The sequence below is a fragment of the Sciurus vulgaris genome (assembly GCF_902686455.1).
Source record: "Sciurus vulgaris genome assembly, chromosome: 15".
Classification (NCBI taxonomy): domain Eukaryota; kingdom Metazoa; phylum Chordata; class Mammalia; order Rodentia; family Sciuridae; genus Sciurus; species Sciurus vulgaris.
In genome coordinates this window covers 82,466,253-82,490,358 of record NC_136476.1, presented here as the reverse complement: position 1 = coordinate 82,490,358, position 24,106 = coordinate 82,466,253, and the positions used below count along the sequence as shown (strand labels likewise).

General features: G+C 39.2%; 1 protein-coding gene across 3 annotated transcripts; it reads right to left on the bottom strand.

Moving 5' to 3' along the window:
- Positions 1-2,700: 2,700 nt before the first annotated feature.
- ZBTB43 (zinc finger and BTB domain containing 43) lies at positions 2,701-22,810 on the bottom strand. 3 transcript variants are annotated; one of them, XM_079111854.1, is made up of 3 exons: positions 22,669-22,810; positions 18,727-18,847; positions 2,701-4,281 (listed from the first exon to the last, which is right to left on the bottom strand). In XM_079111854.1, the coding sequence occupies exon 3, from the start codon at positions 4,256-4,258 to the stop codon at positions 2,855-2,857; it is 1,404 nt and encodes a 467-aa protein (XP_078967980.1). In that variant the 5' UTR covers positions 4,259-4,281; positions 18,727-18,847; positions 22,669-22,810; the 3' UTR covers positions 2,701-2,854. The 3 variants fall into 3 exon arrangements, with proteins under 3 accessions (XP_078967980.1, XP_078967982.1, XP_078967981.1); XM_079111856.1 differs by lacking the exon at positions 18,727-18,847 and having other exon boundaries at positions 22,669-22,801; XM_079111855.1 differs by lacking the exons at positions 18,727-18,847; positions 22,669-22,810 and adding an exon at positions 5,187-5,330.
- Between the last annotated feature and the right edge of the window lie 1,296 nt (positions 22,811-24,106).

Sequence of the window (24,106 nt, the reverse complement as noted above, 5' to 3'; positions counted from 1 at the left end):
AATGCCACTGGGGGTGCCTTGAAGCCCTTTCCCACTGGGACTGGAGAAAAACCACAGTTAAGACTCAAAGTAGGGGACAAATACCTTGGTAGTAGGCCATCGAAACGATCCCTGAAAGACTGTTTGGAAATGTTACTATCCAAACACGTTTGGAAGGATGAGGATTTCCTAAAGCTGTGTCTGGGCTGAGGGATAGACTGGGGACGGGGAGGCAGGAGTGCAGGATGACCTCCTAATCCTGCGGAGTAGAGTTCACCAATACTCCCATTTCATATCCAGACTAAGGATATCCCTTCTTCTGCCTCCTAAACATGGCCAGCATCTCAGACACCCAGCATCTCATAGGGCCTGGGTGACCCATAAGCAATCCCCATTTTTACCAAAACCTGAACTACCACAAAAAACTTCAAATATCAGATGTGAGGACCTTAAGTTCTACATTTAGCAGCTGATGTACATATAAGGATTTTAATAAGATACTCCTCTCTTCAAACACATTAAGTCCCAGCACAACTATCTGCTTCCAAACTGCCACTCAGGGACTGGCTACACTCCTGGCTGAACAAAAGCTCTTTGTTACATTCAAGATGAGGGCGCTGATTCAGCAGAACTGAAGGGTCATGATTTTCCCAGAATACTTCAATTTTGCCTCTCAAACTCTTCTCTCCATTTGAATATAAACTTTAGTGGGAAACAGCACACCAAACCTTCTCAAAAGGGAGAAAATGTCTTGCTAATACCACAGGAGTGGTGATCAGCTTTTGGCAGAATGGAATGGCTTCATTGACTCAGTATGGATATTAGTAGGAGCAATAAAACAATTTCTCCTCACACATAATGGCTAGGATCATACCTAAGTCTCACTGGCCTCTAACATGAGAACAAGAAAAGGAGCAACTGAGCTTGATTGTACAGTCAGCTCCGCACAATTCCGTCAATACACAGAAAAAGGCCTGTTACCTGGCAGTTTCAACATTAAGAGAAGATGATATTAAGGTGGCAAACAACCAAGAGGTAATATCTAGTTTCTAGGTTAAAAAAACAATATATATATATTTATATTTATAATAAAGTTTTAAATACAAAGTGCTTTTTATATATTGAGACTGATACAGTGTTAGTGAATAGATCCCTGTTTTGTAACCTTGATTACAAGAGTTAACTGGTAAATAAGCATTTTCTTTCCCCTTTCCAGACAATGCTCAACAAGTAAACATCTTTGTGTTAGGAGCTTGAGGATCAGAGGCCATGGCCAGCAATGTCTACCATATTAGATTAAAACCAAACTTTTTAAACAAAATTCACCCCAAATCCAAGAAAAATTATTTTTATTTTAAGGAAAAAAAGTTTCTACTTTGAAGTAATAGACCAGTTAAGTTTATGGAAAAATGACATAATAGTAGCACCCTAGCACCCTATCCTACCCTGATAATAACCTCAGGTACCTTACACAGCTTTAGAGCACTCTGAATATACACCTTCTTTTGAACCTAAAATATCTGACTGGCTGGCAGAAAAGGTTTCAGAATAGCTGCTTGTTTGTTGCTGGATATAGCTGGGTGGACTTGTCAATTTATGCAGCTTATCTGTAACCTGGAAGAATGAACCTGTAGAATATTTGGCTAAAATTAGGACTCCCCTCCCCTCTTGACACACATTGCAGCACTCATAAGAAACAGGCAGCATTAGCTCCATGTACCCTTCTGAGAGTGTCCCCCGCCCCCCACCAGTGTAATTCTAAGACTCCTCTTCTCTTGGACGGTGTTTTCCCCTAAATTTTAACCTTTCACTCCTAAGAGTCTGCTTCCTTTCAACTCTCACTCTTGACATGGGAGTGTCACTGTAGCACTCTGTTAACTACTACAGCTCACAGGTAACTCTGCCAAGACTTCTCCTTCCTGTGAACTGGGGTCACTGGCTGCCCTTGCTGGGAAGCACCATAATCTAAGATGGAGCAACAACTGGGGCACTACCTGGCATGGAGGTCAGAGTCACAGCAGGCTAGATGTCTCCTAACCACAGTAGATCTCACTGCCTCGATGCACATTTAAACAAACAGGATTAGGGGCAGCAAACCAATTCGAAACACCTATCTCTGGCACCCAAGAGAATTTCAATTAGATACAATTCAAACTCAAAGTTAGTATTAAAATACAAATCTGTGCCTTATTAAGAGTTTGAAACATTATGACGGTGGCATCTTTATGACGGTGGCATCTTACAGAAATTGAAGCTTGTACCATTAAGTTATTTGTTTTAGAATGTTACCCTCTTAGTATCTCCACAGTTTAGTTAAAATACTCTTTAGAAATAATAAAACCAAAGAGAGCTCTGTTAATCAATTTCTCATACTAGGAATCACATTATTTGTAGCTTTTACATAAGTAGCATTTCATTCAGTGAAGCAGCTACCAAAACAAATCCACATTTCCTAAGCATCTATAGCTAAAGCAAAATAAAATTTCAACATGACCTTGTAATAATGAGTGATCAAAAACTGCTGCCACTGCAATGGAACTGGTAGGCTGGAGTCCAGTTCCAAGTGCAGGTGTCTCTATCACCAAGTCCACCTGCCTCAAACACAACTGGCTTGAAGGTTTCTCTTGCCAGCTGAGCAGTGGGTTAACTTATCCCCATTGCCCATTTCAGGCCAGGACTGAAACATACAAAGTTGAAAAATTAGATTTTTTAATTGGCCTACTTAGAGCTGGTCTTTCAGAAATATCTTCCTTTTTTTTTTTTTTTTTTTAAGCCTCTCTCATAATAGCAAGTAGCACGCATCATCTGTGCCCAGATTTGCATTAATTACCATAGTTTATTTTTGTGCATGCCACTCAAGGGCCAGATCCTATTTTTAGTTAGCCTCAGTTGTATTCTGCTCAGCCTTTGCAGCTTCGTAGGACTTGGTACAAGAAGTCACATGCCTGTGGAAACTGTCCCTCCACATAAATCTCTTTGCACAGATATTACACTCATACGGCTTAATGCCTGTATGAATTTTCATGTGGCCCACGAGATGGTGCTTCATTTTGAATTTCTTACCACAGACACCACAGCCATAAGGCCGAAGACCGAGGTGCATGCTCATGTGTCGATCTCTCTGACTCTTGTGAGTGAAACTTTTCCCACACTGACAAGGATACAGCTTGTCAGTGGCTGAGAATCCTAAGTGGGAAGCTTCTTCTTTAATCCCTGTTACCATTTCAATATTCTCACTATAGCCTGCTGCAAGGGCAGCCTCCTGTCTATGCCCAATGAGATTCCCATCAGACCTCTCTCCAGAAAATTCTTCCATGGAAGAGCCATAGAAATCCACCTGCTCGTCGTAGTTACTTTCATCAGCCTGTTCATCAAACTCTGCTTCCACCTTCTTCTCCCCAATGGGAAAGTCCTCCTCCACTCCTGAAGGCTGTACCGAGTGCTCTGTCTGCATGGTGTTGATGGACTCAGTGACCTGGTGCTCATCGTAAGCTGCATGCACATCCATGCCCTCACACGCCTGCTCCAAGCGCTCCGGCTTCACGTGGATCCAGCGTTTGTGAGCCATGATGCTGGGCTTGCTATACAGGGGCCGGGTGTAGTGGAACTCAGCACTGTCACTGGCTCCCTCCTCCCCATCCTGGCTTGCCATTTCAGTACTCAGCCGGTCATGCTCTGTGGACGAGTTGCTGGGCAGGTATTCATGCTCTGTGAGCTGAGACGATAGCTCATCTTTGGTGCTCTCCTCTTCGTTCTCACCATCCCTTAGTTCTTGGCCTTTGGGGAAATCAGTATGGCCCCCAGAACCCAGCTCAAAGCTCTCTACCAGGCCATTGTAACTACTGCTGCTTGGAGACTGGTGGTCACTGCCATGATTTAGCTTCTGACAAAGGACTGTAGGGTTTCCCTCTAAAACCTCAGTGCATTTGTCCACCACATGCCACATCTGGAGGAAGCTGGCTGCTGTTAAGTAACTAACAATTTCTGGAGCAGGCATTACTAGGCGTCCTGTGTAACTAGAGAGGAGAATGTTCTCAAACACTCTTGGGTTCATCACATCAGGCAAAACAATTCTCCTGCTGTTTTTCAGAAGTACTTGGTCACAAAAGTAGGGTGAACTGGCAGCAAGAACAGCTTTGTGTGCCCGGAAAATGTGGCCTTGGACAACAATGGAGACGTCACATAATTGTCCTTGCTGGCGCTGCTGGTTCAGTTTCTGCAGAATGGTGCTAGAAAAATCAGGAAATTCTACTCGAAAAGAGTTTGTTCCAGGCTCCATTTCATCACAAATCTTGTTTAGTGCTACAAGAGAAAGAAAAGTTAGTACTAATTCCAGCTCAAAGAGAAACAGTCTATACCTGAAAAAGCTAAAAGTTCCAAAGTTCCGTAAATCCCCCTTGCTTATGGGCACTATTGGGTAGAAGATTCATTCTCTAGAGAAAGGCTTGCAGGTGTGAGGGTGTCAAAAGCAGGAGCCACTCACAACCCTTCAAAGAATTAACTCTTGATTTGCCTCTGTGTGTGGGGGTAAGAAAATAAAATCCATAGTGATTTTATCTGTAACCTATATAAATCCTTCAGGTAAAATAAAGTATTTCTAATCAAAACAAATATGATTCCTATGAAAACACTGACTTTTAAGCCTCAGATTCAATTTACATTTGACAAGTTGTGGTGAGGGAGGGAGAAAAGAATTGTGGGAAGAGGGCTGGGAGTACAGCTCAGTGCTAAAGGGTGTGCTCAGCATGCTCAAGGCCCTGAGTTTGATCCCCAGCAAACCTCCCCCATCGACATACAAAATAGTTGTGGGAGGAAGGAAACACAGATGCAAAGGCACTCAGGCAGGAACGAATCTGGTAATTGCAAGTATCCCACAGGAGACTGCTAGGATAGATTCCAGGGAGGGTGTGAGGGTCAAGGGGGCTGGAGACATGGGGCCAGGACATCGTACCTTCGGTCTCCCAGTACCAAAGGGGTGTACTCACTGAGGCCCTGAACAATGCAAGTTTCTCTAGCTGCTGTGGGAATTTTAGCCCTTGAAGAGGTTCTGAAGATGTGAGGCTGGATGAAATTGCAAAGCAAGGTACTCTATTTGGTGGTCTCCAAATGACTTACAGGCCAACCGGGAAATTGTAACAAACAGTAAATTGTCTCTGCTACTAAACAATCAGTTAAGAGATGAAGCTACAACAAAGAATAAGAATTACCTGTGTTGTTATAGTAAATATATTTTATGGGGCGAGTCCTGCATTAGAGACGATTCTTAACAAGAGCAGCACATGTAAATTAAAATAGACAAAAACACGCAAGTGACATATCTGCTACTTGTCACTTGCTCTAATACAATAATACATCACTACTACCACGTCTAATACATCACTAAATACCAGGTCTTCTATGTGTGAGATCAGGCAACTCGGACCAAGACTGGAGGTTTTTTGTTGTTGTTGTTTTCTGTTGGACACAATACCTTTATTTTATTTATTTTTATGTGGTGCTGAGGATCAAACCCAGTGCCTCACATGTGCCAGGCAAGCGCTCTACCACTGAGCTAAAACCCCAGCCCTGGAAGTTATTCTTGAGGGATAGGAGATGAGACTAGAAGAAATGAAAGTTTCTTGAGTAATTATATGCTAGGGACTGCACATCTTTTTTTACTTTAGTCTTTATAATTACTCTGCAAATGTAGGGCTTGATATTCTTAAGTTCAGTTATTTTAAGTAACTTTCCCAAGGTTAAAAGCTAGTTTTTAGTAAGTTGAGATATGAATTTGGGTCAGTATGACTCTAAAGGCTGAGGTATTTTCCCCATCACCTCAGTCTGGCTCCTATAAGTTGCCAAAATGCCAGATAAGTCATTAATAATTTTAAGAGAAAACTATGTTTTTGGAATAATGTATTAATTTATGTTTTTATACATCTTAAAACATTTTGCAACAATTATAAACAAAGACCATGAGATTATTTAGACATTGTAATTTCAGATTTGTATAGACTGGAGGTCTATATGTAAATTCTGACAACTACATCTGGGTGAACAGATTCTCTGGTAGTTATCACCACTGTAGAATTTTGATGTTAACTATTTAAAAAAGAGAGGGAGGACAATGCATGCACATATAAAAAAATTTTACACAAAGTATTAAAAATTTGCTCTCATTTATTCATCCAATGAAAATTATCACTGACGAACTCCTATACATCTTCCTAGAAATTTCTGTGTGCATGTATCAGAATAAAGCATATATATCCTTTAAAAAGCCTCATCAAAATAGGTTCATTACCACTTTTTACTCCACACTTAGCTTTGTTGTTTGTGGTCTTCCCACACGAGCCCCACAACAGCTACTCATTCTGTTTTTTGGCTACATAGTTCCTGGTACATGGATACATGCTCATATAAGCAGTTCTCATAGAATTTCACTTGTCTGGGTTTTTAAAATTACAAGCAATGCTACAATGATTACTGGTGCACAACTATGTTGGCTTACCTTTGAAAATATCTACTGGGCAATTTCCACCAGTGGAGTTGCTGGGTCAAAGGGCTGCACCTTGAACATGCTGATATGTATTACCCAAACTCTTTCCAGAAAGTTTGTACCAAGTCACACCTTCACTAACAGTAAATGACAGTGTCTACTTCCCACACCCTCACCAAGACTGGATATTAATAAACCAGAAAAAAATGATGCAAACCTTGTAAGGGAATAATCCATGATTCATTGCTATTTTAATTTGTATTTCCCTAATTATGAATAACACTGATATTCTATACTTAAGTTTACTCATCAGCTGTACTTTTTTCTATAAATTATCAGTCATATCCTTTGCTTAAATAAACTGGGAAATTAATGTTAGTTTCTAAGATCATTTTGTAAATTCAGGAAATTAACTTTATCCTGTGTTGTAATTTTTTTTCTGTTAGCTGATACAGAACTTTTTACCACAGTGAAATTCATGAAAAATAACCATTCTCTTTCCTTTTGTGGCTTCAGGGTTTCGTGTCAGACATAGAATGGCAATCTAAACTCCAAATTTCTTTTTTAAACATAAGAATTTTTAATTTATTTTTTCTTGGTAATATTAAAAAAAAAAAACATTTAAACCTTTAATACATAGTTTAGTTATGAAAAGTATAGCTGAAACCCAGCCCTTTTCTTTTAAAATAGCTAGCCTATTTTCCTAACACCATTTATTGAATAACTCACCTTTCCCTCAAAAAATTCAAGTATCTGTTGTAGAATTCTAAACAAGAAGACATTTAAAAAAACAGTTCTACAGAAGTAAATGCCATAAATTAGGTTATGGAAAATAGAGTAGGAAGCTCCTCCACCAACATAATTGAGAAGCTGGAAAAAGAAGATTGGGATTACTATTTCAGCACTCTGAAAACTGATCAGTCACAGCAATGAAGAGAATGCTGGACGAAGAGAAAGACTGCTGAACTCGGAAGAAAGCGATGTGTGCACCCACTGTGACTAGGCCCTGCCACAGCTGGTGGGAAAGAGGCCTGCATTCCTAGAGCAGCTGGGTGATGCCAGGATGCATGGTATGAAGCCTGTCCTCCAAACATGGGGCTGTGTACTCTGGTCAGCCTGGCAGAACTGCACAGGTTTGTTTTGGCCTCCTCGTGGTACAGTGACTTTCCCACTGGCATCTATCATAAGACTTAGGAACAGATGGACCCCGACCCAGACAAACACACACACACACACACACACACACACACACACACAAGGAAATCTCTATCAGGTCACAGGCTAACTATATTTACAAAAGAATGGAAACTTCAGTTACTACATGTAACAAAGACTACAGACTTTGCAAAATACTTTGGGAAAGTTTCAGACAACTGCAGATTCAACCAGTAGCAACAACAAGAAATCCCTAAGGAGGAGAAGAATCTGATTTTGAGTTGCTACAACACTCAAAATGCCCAGATCTCCACAAAAAGTCAGGAAGCATACATAGTAAAAGGAAGATATGGCACATTCACAGGAAAAAAGAAACTATCCTGAGGAAACTGAAACACAGACTTTTACTATGGTTTGTAGTATCCCCCAAAAGTCCATGTGTTGGAAACTTAATCCCCAAATTAATATGCTAACGGTATTTGGAGGTGGGGCCTCTGGGAGGTAATTAGGATTAGATGAAGTCATGAGGCTGAGGGCTCCATGATGGTGTTAATGGCTTCACAAGAAGATTAAGAGAGATCTGAGATTGCATACTTGCTGTCTCTCTCTTGCCATGTGGTGTCCCATCTCATGTTATGATGCAGCAGGATGAGCCTCGCCACATGCTGAGCAGATGTCAGCATCATGCTCCTGGACCTTCCAGCTTCCAGAACTATGAGTCAAATAAATTTCTATTCTTTATAAATTATCTGGTCTTGGGTATTTTGTTATAGTAACAGAAAATAAATCAAGATATAATTACTAGTCACAGATGTTAAATCAACTGTCTTAAATATGCCCAAAGGATGGAATAAATCTATGGATAAAAAAAAACTAAAGGAAATCAGGAGAAAAACATCAATAAGGCAAAAAAGAAAAAAATTATAAAAAGGAACCACATAGAAATTGTGAAGTTGAAAAGCACAATAGTTGTGTAACTCGTTGAATTGCTCCCTCCCCGATTAAAATATTGAGTCCTATTACCCAGTACCTCAGAGTGACTCCTGGAAATAGGTCCTTTAAAGAAGTGATTAAATTCAAATAAGGCCATTTTGGTGGGCTCTAGCACAACATGACTAGTATCCTTTTAAGAAGATGAGATCTGGACATAAACAGAGGCAGCATGGATGTACACATTCAAAGAAATGACCATGGGATGAGGCACTGGTGAGGAAGTGGCCATCTGAAAGCCAAGGGGTGAGGCTGCAGGAGAAATCAAATAAGTCAACACCTTGATCTTGGATTGCTAGCCTCAAGAACTGTAAGAAAATAAATTTAAGAAACCAGTATGGTATTTTGTTATAGAACCCCTAGCAATGAATATAAAATTAAAAATTCCCAAGAAGCATTCAATGGCACATTTGGGAAGGCAGAAGGGGGGAAAAAATCAAAAAAGGCAAATGAAATTATCCAATATGAGGAAAAAAAGAAGAATGAAGAAAAACGAAAACAAAAAGTGGGATGTGTGAAACATGATTAAACATATATATATACCACAGGAGTCCCAGAAATAGAAGAGACACAGAAGGGAGCTACAAGAATTTAAAGAAATAATGGTCAAACACTTTCAAAATTTAATAAAGGTCAGGAATTTACACATCCAAGAATCTCAATAAATGGCAAGTAGGATAAGTTAAAAGAGATCCACACTGAGCCACTTTATAATCATACTTTAGAAAGCCAAAGATAAAAAGAATCTCAAACACAGGGGGAGAGAAGTTACTAGTCACAAGTATGATTCTCAATAAAATTAACAGCCAATTTCTCATCAGAAACCAGAGCGGTCAGGAGGCCTAGGATGTAGCTCAATGGTACAGCATGTACATAGTATGTATGAGGCCCCTGGGCTTGATCCCAATGCAGGAAAAACCCAAACTCAAACCCCAAACAAAACAAAACAAAGCAAGTTTAAGTTTGATGTGTTGGTGCATGTCTGAAATCCTAGCTATTTGGGAGGTTGAAGAGGATCACAAGCTTGAGGACAGCCTGGGCATCTTAGTGAAATCCAGTCTCAAAATTAAAAAAAAAAAAAAAAAAAAAAAAAAGAAAGAAAAATTGTAGAAAGGGCTGGGAATGTCGTTTAGTAGTAGAGTAATCCTGGTCAATCCCAAATACCTTAAAAAAAAAAAAAAAAAAAAAAAAAAACGAGAAAGGCATTTCCAGGTAAACAGAAACTAAAAGCATTCATTACCTTCATTACCAGTAGACCCGCCCTATGAGAAATGCTAAGAGGGGTTCCTTTAGGCTGAAACAAAAGAATCTTAGACTGAAAATCAAAGCTACATGAAAACAATAATACTGGTAAAGATAAGTAACTACATAGGTGAATATAAAAGCCCCTGTTATTGTACTTTTGGCGTATAACTCCTTTTTTTCAAACATGATTTAAAAGAAAACTGCATAAACCAATAATTATAACCTATGTTAACAAGGACACAATATATAAAAATGCAATATGTGATAATAACAATACGAAGGCAGAGGACAGGAGATAAGCAGGAGCAGAGTACATATGCTGAAACTACTTGCTATTATTTGAGCTAGGTTTTTAAAAGTTTAAAATGGTCATTGTAAACCTCAGAGTAACTAAGAAACTAATTTAAAAAGTATACTGCCAAAAAATGAGGAAAAACCATACATGTTGAAGGGGTAGGGAGAGAGTAATAGAGGAACTGGGGGAAAAATATATGACATAAAATGAACAGCTAAAAGGCAGAAATGAATCCTTATCAGTAATCACTTTAAATATAAATGGGTTAATCTCAGAGACTAGCAGAATGGATTAAAAAACATGACTTATTTATATGCCATTTTAAACTTTTAGACTCATTTTAGATATGAAGATACAAAAAGGTTGAAAGTGAAAGGGTAGACAAAGAAATTCCATGTATAGAGTAACAAAAGGAGGGCTAGGGTTGTAGCTCAGTGGTAGAGCACTTGCCTAGCATGTTTGAAGCACTGGGTTCGATTCTCAGCACCACATATAAATAAATAAATATAGAAAATGAAGGTCCATTGACAACTAAAAAACTTTTTTTTAAAGAATAACAAAAGGAGACAGGATGACTGCATTATCAGAAACAATAAGATTTTAAGTAAAAAACGGTACAAGAGACAAAAGGACCTTATACAGTAAAAAGATTTCATCAATCAAGAAGATATTCTATGGGCTGGGGTTATAGCTCAGTGGTAGAGCGCTTGCCTAACACATGTGAGGCACTGGGTTCAATCCTCAGCACTGCATAAAGATAAATAAAATTGAGGCACTATGTCCATCTATAACTAAAAATGTTTTTTAAAAAAGAAGATATTCTACAATAATAAGTATATATATACCTAACAAGAGAACTCCAAACTTATAAGAGGCAGAAATTGATAAAATTGAAGGGAGAAATATAACTTTATAAGTAGTGAAGTAGTGAAGACTTCAATGCTCCACTTTTAACAATGTTCCTAAGGGATATTGGTCTGTTTTTCTATTCATTGTTAAAAGTTACGTGTTGAAGTTTCCACATTGTTGTAAAACTATAATTCTCCCTTCAAATTCTATCCATTTTTGCTTCATATCCAGATACTATTAAATCAAAATCAGAAGCATATTATAAGGATCAGACACCATTATCAAGTGGGTTTTATTCTTTGTTATGATTTGGATATGAGGTGTCTCCCAAAAGCTCATGTATGAGACAATGTGAGAGGGTTCAGAGGGGAAATGATTTTGTTGTGAGCATCTTAACCCAAACAGTGAAATGATCACCTGATGGAATTGACTGAGTGGTAACTGAAGGCAGGTGGGCATTGGTGGTGTGGCTTTGTGTATATATTTGTATCTGGAAAGTGGAGATCTCTCTCTCTGCTTTTAGATCATCATGTGAGTTGCTTCCCTCTGCCACACTCTTTTGCCATAATGTTCTGCCTCACCTTGAGCTCCGAGAAATGGAGCTGGCCTTCTAGGACTAAGACCTCTAAAACCATGAGTCCTCAAACTTTTGCTTCTCTACAATTGTGCTGGTCGGGTCTTTTAGTAGCAGCAGTGAAAAAAACTGACTAAAATATTCTTGGAATATGAGGATAATTCTACACAGGAAATTATTTAATATATCACATTAACAGAATAAAAGGGGAAAAACTCCACGTGATCATCTCAATTGAAACAGAAATATTATTTGACAAAATTCAACTCTTCCATGATAAGAACATTCGAGAAACTGGGAGCCCTGTAGAAGGAAACTGTCTTAATAATAATAAAAGCCATACATGAAAACCCAAGAATAACAATATGTTCAATGGTGAGAGAATGAAAGCCTTTCTTCCAAAATCAGGAATAAGACAAAAATGCCTTCTTTTACCACTTCTATTCAACACATTATTTTAAGTTCTAGCCAAAGCTAGAACTTCCACATAAAATGCCACATAAAATTGTTAGAATGAACAAACTCAGCAAAATAGCAGAATACAACATTAACACACAAAAAATCAGTTGAGTTTCTATACACTAAAATGAAGAAACCAAAAAGATAATTAAGAAAAACAATTCCACTCACAGTAACATCAAAAAGAATAAAATTCTTGGGAATTAACCAAGAAGGAAAAAACAACAAAACAAAAATGTTATACTAAAAACTACCAAGTCTGTGTAAGAATTAAAGAATCAGCAAATAAATGGAAAGACATCTGTTTGTGGACTGGAAGACTTAATATTGTTAAGATAGTAATATTATCCAAAATAATACATGGGTTTGTTTTTGTTTGAATCTGGAATAGCCCCCAAAAGCTTATGTGTTGGAACCATGGTCCCCAAAGCAGCAAAATTCAGAAATGGGGCTTTTAGGCCCGGATCATGAGGGCTCTGACTTCATTGGTGGATTAATCTCCTTTTAATGGATTAGTTCATTGATAGCTAAGTAAACTACTGGGGAGGGGGGAATTAGCCAGAGAAAGTAGGTGACTGAAGGTGTGCCCTGGGATGATTTCTCTCCACTCCTATTTCCCTGCTGCCATGAGCTGACCAGGTTTCCCTCCACCATGCCCTTCCATTATGATGTTTCTGCCTCAGAGCCAGTTGACAAGGGATAGAAACCTCTGAAACTGTGAACCCAAATTAATCTTTCCTCCTCTAAGTTGTTCTTGTCAGTTATTTTGGTCACAGCAACAAAAAGCTGACTAACACAAGATTCAATGCAAGTCCTATTAAAAACCCAGGGGCATTTATGGCAGAAACAGAAAATTGTATCCTAAAACTCATAGAATTTCAAGGAACCCAGAATAGCAAAACAATGTGTGGGGAGGCAGAGCAAGGAGAACAAAGTTGGAAGTCCAATTTCAGAAGTTATTACAAAGCTACAGTAATCAAAATAGTGTGGTAATGGCAAAAAGATGAGCATAGAAAGCAATGGAATAGAACCTAACCCAGAAATAAACCTTCACATCTATGGCCAATCTGAACTGTAATAAGGGTGCTGAGGCCATTCAATGGGAAAAGAACAGTTTTTTTTAACAAACAGTGCTGGGGAAACTATATACCCACATGCAAAAGGAACTCAAAGGCTGGACCCTTACCTTACCTTATGCCATTTCCAAAAATAGAGGATCAAAGACTTACATATAGGGCTGGGGTTGTGGGCAGTGGTAGTGCGCTTGCCTGGCACATATGAGACACTGGGTTTGATCCTCAGCACCAAAAGTACAACAGTACAAAAATATTGTGCCCCATCTACAACTAGAAAAAATATATATTCATATATATATATATACACACATATATATATATTTATACACACACACATAAGACAGATATGTAAGAGGTGAAATATTAACTCTTAGTATGGGCAAAATTTAAATAAGTAGACTTCATTAAAATTGAAAATTTTGGGGCAAATGATACTATCAAGGGATGGGGTATAGCTCAGCATGAGGCCCTGAGTGTGGTCCCCAGCAGTTAAAAAAAAAGACTCTATCAAGAATGAAGACAACCCATAAGATGGAAGAAAACATTTGAAATCATATATATGACAAGAGTTTAATCTAATATATAGAATTCCTTCTAGAACAATAACAAAATGATAAATTTTGTTCAAGAACATGAACAGATATTATGTAAAGAAGATATGCAAATGGTCAATAAGCATAAGAAAAGATGTCACATTAGCCATTAGGCAAAATCACAATGAGAAACCACTCCACACCTACTAGAACGGCTATAATAAAAAAACAAACAAATAGAAAAGGTGCTGACAAGGATGTGAAGAAAATAAAATGTCCATTATACTGCTGATGGAAATGCAAAATAGAGTAGCTGCTTGGGAAAAGTCTGGCAGTTTCTCAAAACGTTTAACAAAGAATTACCACATACTTCACAATTCTACTATTAGGTATGTATCCCAAACAACAGGGATTCAGATACTCATATGCCAATGTTCACAGCAGCACTATTCACTAGATTGTCAAAAGGTGGAAACAACCCAAGTGTTCACCAATAGATGAATGGATAAGCAAAATGTGGTATCTCTAAATAATGGAATGTCATTCAGTCCCAAAGAGAAATGAAGTTCTGATGTTCTACAACATGAACACTGAAATCATTATGCTCACTGAAAGCCAGACACAAAAGGACAAATGTGAAATATCTAAAATAGGCAAATTAATAAAGACAGATATATTTACTGGAGGATTAGGAAATGGGGAGTTATTTCTTAACAGGTACAGCTTTTGTTTGAGATGATGAAAAAAATTTCAAAATAGTAGTGTTGATTGTACAACAATGATTGTAATTAGCACCACTGAATCATACTCTAAAAAATGGTTAACATGGGGCCAAGGATGTAGCTCAATGGTAGAGTGCTTACCCAGCATGCACAGGGTTCTGGGTTCAGTCCACAGCATCACCAAACAAAGAGGGTTAAAACAGCAAATTTAAAGTTATATATATTTTACCATTAAGGAAAAAAAAAACTGGAAAATATTTTCATATATTTTATTTTTAACTGTGTCAAGGTGGTAATGGTCCTTGAAATTTACTAAGTATCTGACCTCTGCCCTTAAATTTGGCTAAATGTAGCATTTCTTCATATTCTCTGATATTAGTAACATGCAAAGTCTAAAATTCTTACAGGTTTTCCTGCTGTCTAGCAATATTTACACACTCACAAGCAACTGCAACCTATATTTAGTATAGCTGCTGTTTCAGCTGATTAGAAGATCAACTAAGAAAAATCCCATAAAACACACAAGGTATCATGGAGAAATACTGCTGTCCTTGGAGAGTTTAAATCTGGCAGGGCAGATAAAACACATGTGTACAACACTGTTACTCAAGGCAAAGCCTGATGAAAGTACCATAAGAGAATCACAAACATACAAGGATTTCAGAGGGGGCACCTGGCATACTCTAGAGAGTTATATGTCTCACTACTATATAATTTGGTGTCATCAGAGTAAAAAGACAACTTGAAGATAGGAATATAATTCTTCTCATCTACCACATCCTTACAGAAATATGGAAAAATTAGCCTGAGCCCTAAAACTTAGGGAACAGTGTTATCTACATGGCCCAATCTTTAAGAAATTAAAAATATAGTGGATATTGATCCAGACTGAAGGGAGACACTGCAACTTCACTTCCTGCTCCAGGCAATCCTGTATAGTAGCAGTAATTCCCAAGAAGGATTAGAACACCCCTTCATTTGGAGGGCCCAGAACTAAAAGACAGGGTAGGGTAGGCCATGGGACAGACAGGTGCTGCAGATTGGTAACATTCAAAAGTGGCGATATTAGGATCTCAAAGGTTGCGCATTGCCTCAGCAGGAAAAAATCTTAACCAGAGGGTGGGGCTTAGTCACTTAGGAAGGTGTAACCATCCATCATTTGTCAGCTGGGCCCAAGAGACAACAGAGGCTCCTATCCTAGTATCACAATTTCACCAGCACAAAAGAAAGTGCATAAAACCCAAGCACTCTGGAGAGTGCCTAAGGCCTACCACAGAGCCCGGCTCTTACACTCAAGCTAAACCCTGCTGTCAACATGGTTCCACCCTACATCCAGCTTATAAACTAAGTAAGGTGATCCTAACAACATTCAAGTGTGCAATGAGGGACCACAAAACAATTCACAGAGTAAAATTTCAGTCCTAAACAGAATGCTTCCCTCAAGAAAAAAAAAGCAAACAATCAACAAAGGTTTGCAAATAGATTCCACAATATCAAAAAAGAAAGTAATGACAAGGGATAGGCAAAAATACATTTTAGATAACACTTCTTAAATTGATGTTTTCCATCAACTTTATGAAAACACGGTCTCTTTGAATTATAAAATAGTGGGATGATATGAAAAAAAAGCTGTGTGAATTAAAGATAGAAAAAAGAAGAAATTTATATAGGTCACAGAGAACTTTAATAAATCAATTCCCCAAAACAGGGCACATTTGATTACATGTGATTATACAAAGTAATAAAACTAGAAATATTAAAAGTTGGGGGCGAGGGGCAAGAAAACAAGGGCAGAAGAAATCTGCTAATTAATGGTAGGTGAAATCCTGGTATCAAAACTAGGCAACAAAGGAAAAAACTACAAGCCAATCTCATTTATTAACACAGAAAGAAAATGGAAGTCACAAGACATTCTTGTTTATTTGCTTTAGTCCCCCATGGCTAGAGTGCACTGTGAGTATGGTATATTGAAGAAACTGAGTTACTGGTCCCATTACATGGAATGCAAGATCTTAGAGTATGGAAAAATTGCCATCAAAAAGTACTTTCAAGAGATCTCCTTGGCTCTCTTCCAGTCAAGACCAACCCTGGTAATACACAGATCATTACCTGTACTTCCTTTTACAAGTGGCAGTGAGTGGTGGGAGACAAATCAAGAAAAGACAAATGGGATTATCCTATTGAAGGTTGAGTTTGACCATTAAATGGGGGGGCACCAGGGGAAGCACTGAGAAGTTCTGAGTGAGATGCTATAAAACATAGTTCAAGAAGGTCAATCTGTTGATGGACTAAAGCAAAAGAAGTCTGATGGAAAGGCTAATTAAAATACATATGTATGCATTTATACATATAAAAATATATATTTATATAAATGTTTTCTCCCCATTATCTATAGGGGATTTTTCCAGAACTCTCTCAAAATTCAAAATCTGTGGATGCTCAAGTCCCTTGTATAAAATGGTATCACAGTATTTGCATGTAACTTATACATATCCTCAAGAATACTTTGAATCATCTTTAGATTATTTATAATAACAAATACAATGTAAATGTTAGGTCAATAGTTTTTATACTGCATTGTTTAGGGAATAATGGCAAGAAAGAAAAGTCTGTACTTGTTTAGTATGGCTACAATTTTTTTCTGAATATTTGCAACATGTGGGGGATTGAATCCATGGAGGTAAAACTCATAGTTACAAAAGGCTGATTGTATATAATGTGCTTTGCCCAGACCATACTACAATGTCTAGGCAAATCATCTGTCCATTTGTTAGGTTCTTTTTATTTTTATTATACAGAATAGGTGACAAAGAGGACCACTCTATTTGTCTAAGGTCATTGTTATGGTTTGGATCTTTAATGTCCCCAGAAAGCTCAAGTGTTAAGCAATGCAGGAATGTTCAGAGGTAAAAAGATTATCAGAGTTGCAGCCTTATCAGTGAATTGATCCATTTAATGGATTAATAATATGAAAGGATTACTGGGTGATAACTGTAGACAGGTGAGGTGTGCCTAGAGGAAGTAGGTCACTGGGGACCTGCATCTGTCCCTGCACCCCTATTCCCTGTCCTAGTTGCCACGAGCTGAGCAACTTTTCCCCACTACACTCTTCTGCCATGATGTTCTGCCTCACCTAGGTATAGAGCAATGGTGTTGGCCAGTCATGAACTGAATCTGTGAAACAGTGAGCCTAAAATAAACTACTCTTCTAAGTTGTTCTTGTCAGGTATTTTATTCACAGCAATGCGAAGTTGACTAATACAGTCACATAACTAGTAAATAGTGAAGTTGAGATTTAAATTCGAAGCACCTGTTCAGACCCAGTACAGTCTGAGAGGTGGGATAGTATAGAAGGTAACAGGGAATGTCATTTTTGTAAATAGCCTAAATAATCTATAATTGAGGTTATGAGCAATACATTCCTATACTCCAGGGACTTCACCAGCTTCAGACTTAATATTAGCAATTTATTTTATCTCACACATAATTAAGAAAAAAAATGCAACAGCAACAGTTTTTCTAAAACAAATACAATAATCCCAACAATTCCCTCCATCCTTCATGATAGCTATCTGGCTTTTTTAAAGCAGAAGATAAAGGGCAACAATATTGAAGAATCCCTGAACTAGAAGACCTCCAAGATTCCTTCCAACTCTCATGAGTTTAATAGTAGGCCACTATCCATTATTCAGCTGAGAGTATACATCAAGTTTATACACCATTTAAACAAGAACTAAACATCCTAGAAGCACAGATAAGGCAATATAACAGGGAAGCAGACCCACCAGCTACTTGTCTTGAAGCCCTCCAGAGATTTCTTTAATCAGAGCATATGGTAACTTGCATGCTTACTACAGAAAGCACATTTAAACACAGTAAATGTTGCTTTAGTAAATTTAAAGTCTGGCACAAATGTACAAAAAACCAACACCCAATGCCTACCAAAGTCTTTATATTAGTCAAATGCTTTACAGTCCATGAAGCATACTACGTAAACGGGTCTTGAACAACCCCCTTCCATTATCATACTCATTTTAAAGAGAAGTATACTGGAGTTCAGATTAAAAGATCTGTCCAACGTTACCCATCTTATTAGGGGCATGTCAAGATTCAAACAGAAGTGTAACTACAAGTCTAATAAACTCCTACGTTAAATTTTTTAAAATTTCCCTGAAATTAAATGCTTTGACAGTGCAAAGTATGGCAGTGATTGGCCTTTAAATGTGCAATATCTCCTCTTCGGAAGAGAAGAATCACCTGGCCTAGAGTCATTACGAATCTTGACAAATTACGTTACTATTTTTGCTGAAAAGAGAAACTATTCCAGTAAATAGTTTAAAAAATTCTATTAAAGGCAACTTTATAGCTTACCTACTGCAAAGTTGTATTCCTGGGATAAAGTTCCTTATGCCATGGCCATCAAAACAATATGAATGAATGAGGAAGAGGCATTCATTTCTCAGTTTTGCTTCAAATTAAATCACATCAACTTCTGAAAGGAAAAAATCATGTTGAAAATATAAGAGATGCTGGTGCCACTCACTGTGTACATGTGCCTCCCTAGTAAACACTACTTGTGTGAGTAGCAGAAAGAAAACTAATCAAGACTGGTGTTTTGGTTGTATTGCTTTAATTTATTTATCTTTTTTGAGGCACAATCTTGCTATAGTCTCAAATCAGTCTTGAGACATTGTCTTGCAAAGATGATACAGAGTTCCCATCTACCCCTTGCCCAATTTCCTTTAATGTTAACTTTTTACATTATTATGACATCTTTGTTAAAACTAGGACACGAACAATGGTCAATGACTATAATTTTGCAGAATTAAAATATCCTTTGGGGGAAAGAGGTGCAGTTTAGTGGTAGAGAACATAGCTAGCATGTACCAGGACCTGGGTTAAAATAAAACATTCTAAAATAATGAAGTACCTTTGGTCCATGACCACTGTCAATAAGCAGTCTCATATCTTTTTCTAATTGGAATACTTTAAAGAACTTAATAAACCCGATTTTGAGATTTTTAAAAAACAAGTCACCTACTTTATGAAGTTTGATTTATGGCTCCCTTCAATTTTAAATCACAGTTGAATGTCTTACAACTTCTAAGACAAAACATTCCCTTAAGGTAAACTTTGAAATTCAAAAGAGAAGATATTGTTCTACACACTAAACCTCCAGTTATAAGTCATTTTTCCATTACACATCAATCAAATCAAGGATTTTTATGGTTTTTTTTTTTTTTTTTGGTTTGTTTTTGTTTTTAGTGATACTGGGGATAGAATCCAAGGAATTCTCTACCACTAAGCTACATCTGCAACCAGCTGCATGTTTTATTTTGAGACAAGATCTTGCTAAGATGCCCAAGCTGGCCTGGAACTTGTGATCCTTCTGCCTCTGCTTTCAAAATAGCTAGGATTACAAGCCTGTGCTAACCTACTAGGAGACTTTTAACTATACCTTCATATGCATGAGAATTCAGGATAAGACATTCAACAGAAACACTCAATAAAATTACTAACTACATACCAACATATAAGTTTTTTCTCAATAATTACAAGTAAGACAAAAGTCTATTTTAACTGCAAATAAGGTGAAAAAGTAAAGTTCATGAAAATAGAGCACTGAGTCAACTGATTTTAAAAAAACACCCTTTTTTTCACATTTTAAAATTTCTGAAATCAGGATATGATCACCAGGTGGCAGTTTTAATAGTTGCCACTGCCTTAGACAATGCTAGAGCTCTCCTGAGAGCTTTGTCAACGTTTCTGATGGCACAAAGGACGACACCATGTGGAAAAACTATGGACACAACTCTGGACTGAAAAGCTAGGGTTAGAATGTTAAGTTTAATGAGCACTTTAATCAATTTATTTTTACACATTTTCCTCTTTTTATACATGCATTAGAAAATGCACTGACATCATTTTTTAAAGTCTAAGACATGTTTCCAATAAGAATAAAAAAGAAAGTCTAAAATGATAGCAAAGCGTTTTGTTGTAGGTTAACTGTAGTTTAACTGGTAGTGTTTTTCTCTCCTTGATGATACATAAAACAATTGATGGCATTTAAGAGTCAATGAAATATGGTACTAATTCAGCTGTTATATCTTATTTAGAAAGTTTGACAACATGTATCCCATTTGTTTACAATAAAAATAAATTAAAAAAAAAAAGAGACTAAACAAGAAAATTCTTTCCCCAGCTCCTGCCAAGTCTTTGTTAAAAATAAAAAAAGTGTCACTCAAGATAGGTACGTATTTTCTACTATAACATGATAAGGATATTGAATCTTCTCTTTCAAAGAATAAAAAACGGATTTAAAAAAAGAGCATTAAAAAAAAAAAAAAGAAAGAAAAGGAAGTTTGATAAACCACCCTCAAGGCAAACTGAAAGTTTAAATGAGAGAACAAAAAACAAAAACAAAGGCATCTCCCATAGGAAATAACACATAATCTTGTAAAAGGGCTATTTTTTCAACCTTACAAGTTTTCTTCATATGAAAGGTAAAATATTTTCTTAAAAGTTTCCTCCTCAGGCAGATTTCTGCACTGATTCGAAAGGCGATAGGAGCAGAGCCAGGATAGGAATCTGCTCCAAGTAGAAGTTTTGAAGGAGATTTTAAACAAACTCCTTTTCTAAGGTCCTCAGGTTAATCCACTAAAGAGTAGGCATAAATAAACACAGGTTCCATGCAATGCTCCTAACAATTACAGAACAAATTTTTAAAATTACATTTCAATAGAGCCTACTTGTTTCAGGAGGCTCCAGTGAGTACTTTTTGTGTGCGCACTTTGTAAAATATAGATAAAAACCATTAAACCTGTGTTTAAGTGTACAGTTCAGTGGCATTAAGAACCTTCACAATGTTGCTCAACCATCAGCGCAATTCATTTCCAGAACTTTTTTATCAAACTTTGTATCCATTGAGTAAAACTTCCACTACAGCTCAGTCTACTTCCTATCTCTATGAATTTGCCTATTTTAGGTCATTTCAGAGGTCTCAAACAATATCTGTCTTTGTGTCTGGTGTATTCCTCCAAGTGGTACTTTGGTAAAGCAGGGAATGAGCCCTAATTAACAGGTTTCTCCTTATTTAACTGGACAGTGGCACAGCCCCTGAGCTAAGTATGTAGCTGGCCTAGAAATTCTTCTACCCTTCCGAGATCCCCAAAGGCAGATCTCAACCTGACCCTTCTTCAGCCCATAGAAAGGCCTGGCTGAACAGTTCTAACTCAAAGAGTAGGTTCCTGAGAGACCTGGAGGACATCAGGGGTAGGTGGATGAAACAAAGGGGTGTGGGACGCTGTGCACGCCTACAAAACCACAGGCAACAAAAGACAAAGATTCATCAAGGTGCTTTGGCCCTGAGATGGGCCTCCTGTATGTCCACCAGGTGCTCCTGCACCCTGACATTTGTTTAGGGTGGGTGGCACCTGTCAGAACTGAGGCCAGACTGCGGTCAGGTCACTGAGAATGTCACCAGTGCAGGGAGTTTCACGGGGTCATGAGTCACCTTCATGGCTCAGAGATCCGGGCAGGCCTGCCCCGCCCCGCCGGGACAAACCCAGTTAGGAGAAACAGAAACGAGAGAGAAAGACACAAAATCATCAGAAAGTGAGAAACAAACAGATGGCCAAAAAGTCGGTATGACATCCAAGCCCTGAATGAGAGGAAGGGCCGAGTGACAGAGACAGGGTCAAGAGACAGAGAAGCAAGGTAGAGACAGAAATAAAGACAGGATTCAGATACACAGAGACATCGCAAGAGAGGCAAAGCGGAGAGAAATACGAGGTTTACAGGGGCCATGACAAGAGACAAAAAGGGACAGGTGACAACAGGTGACAGAGATAGCCACAGGGGTGAAACAGAAGGAAATGGAGATCAGAGAAGTCCTGGCGCAGGCATTCTCTAGCCTCGGCTCGCCAGGCCTCGACCGGGTGGCATGAACCCCAGGCCGCCAAGCCGCGCCCACCCCGCGCCCCGAAAGACCAACGGACGGACGGGGGCGGGATCTCTAAGCGCTCTGGCCGACCGAGCTCCGCTGCCGCGGGGTGACCTTGGCGAGAAGCTGCCCGGGCGGGGGGTGGGGGGACCTCGGTGTCGCCGTCAGCGCGCCAGGAAGGCCAGAGACCGTGGGAGTCAGACGAGGGGCGCTGGGACTCCAACCGCCCGCGCGGGTTCAGCATTCGGGTCGACGGGCTGGGCCCGAAGGGGACGGCTGCGCGCGCGCCCGGGCCTGTGGAGAAGTCCTCAACCCTCCCCCGGCTTTTCCTCCTCTCGTCCTCGCCGCCAGCTGTCCCAACGCCGCCATACCTGCCACGGGCTCCGCGTCTCACGTTCCCCGCCCGAGGCACTCGCTCCACCGCCAGCGCCAGGCCTCTCCAAGCCGTCGCCCGCCGCGACAGCCTCAGCCTGCGCCTCCCGCCCCCGGAAACACTTCTCGGTTCCGCCCCCGAAACCGCCAGTGCTTCCGGGGGTGCGTCAACGATAGAGCGGTGTGCGCATGCGGGATCACGCTCTGGGCGGGGCGTCAGGAGCGGACGCCGAGGTGCCCGCGCGTGTGCAGTGCGGGCTGGCGCAAGTAAGTTGGGTTTAGGGACTGAGTCTAGTGATGGAAATTGGGGCGCCGGTGCGGGGTTCTAAACCCTTTAAAAACCTTGACCTATTTTAGGCCTTGTAACCGATGTTATGTCAGAATCTGGGTCAGCCTCCAACAGCGCCCACCCCGCTCTTTGGCATGTAGTAGATGTTCAGTAAATGTTTACCCAAAGGACCAGGGTCCCTTCTGTGGTTGGCTTTGTACTGGGCAGCGGCGTCGTAGAGGTGGTGGGACAGGAGCGTTTCCTGTGGCTTCCAGTTCTGCCACCCCAGCAACCTTGCCTTTTCCCTCTCCATTAGTGTAGAAGAGAGGTAAGTTTTTAGTGGTGTGTGGGACCCCAGCCGCCACGTACCTTTGGATCTGTTTAGAGGCCAAGATCCCACTTCGTTTAAGTGTTAATTCATACTAACCTGAAATTCAGGCAGCTACATGGATTTGGTGGCTTCTGGATTTAGTATGAATTCTCTTGTTGGGTCACACGTACTTGTTTGATGTTGTTTCTGTCTTGGCTTAAAAGTGCCCAGTTTCCCAGGTGTATGCCTGTCTTGCTGCTTCTTAGACTCTAGAACTGAAGGGTGTTCAGCGAGGAGGCTGCAACTTTCCAAAGTCTACACGGGAATTCTAGAAAACAGCCAAAGGAAAACAAGATATTGAAGCACAGAAATAGGGATGGGTGCAGAATGACTTTTTAAAAAGTTTCTCATTCAAGTGTGTATGTTCCAAACCCTTTTTTATGCAACTGAGGCCCACTCCCTCTACCAGTGCCTCCAAGATAGGGAACTTCCCTTACTCTTGCCCCCCCCCCCAAAAAAAAAAAAAAAAAAAAAAAAACATTCCGGTAGGAGGAGAAATCCCTTGATTTCAAGGGAGGTAGACCTTCAACTCAGCTGCATTGGATGACTCATAATTGGCTCACACAATCCTGTTAATCTTACTCTCAGCCAGTAATTAAGCTAGGCATGGTCATGTGACCAACTTCTTGCCAATAATAAGTGACTAGAAGTCATTGAATGGGAATTCTGGAAAGGACTGTTTACAGAGTTCACTAAGACTTCTAATTGAGTGTGCTTTTCTAAGTGCTTTGCTGATTTTCTTTCTGCCTCTAAGCAGACCTGAAATTTAGAAGTTCAGCCACCATTATGTGTCAATGAA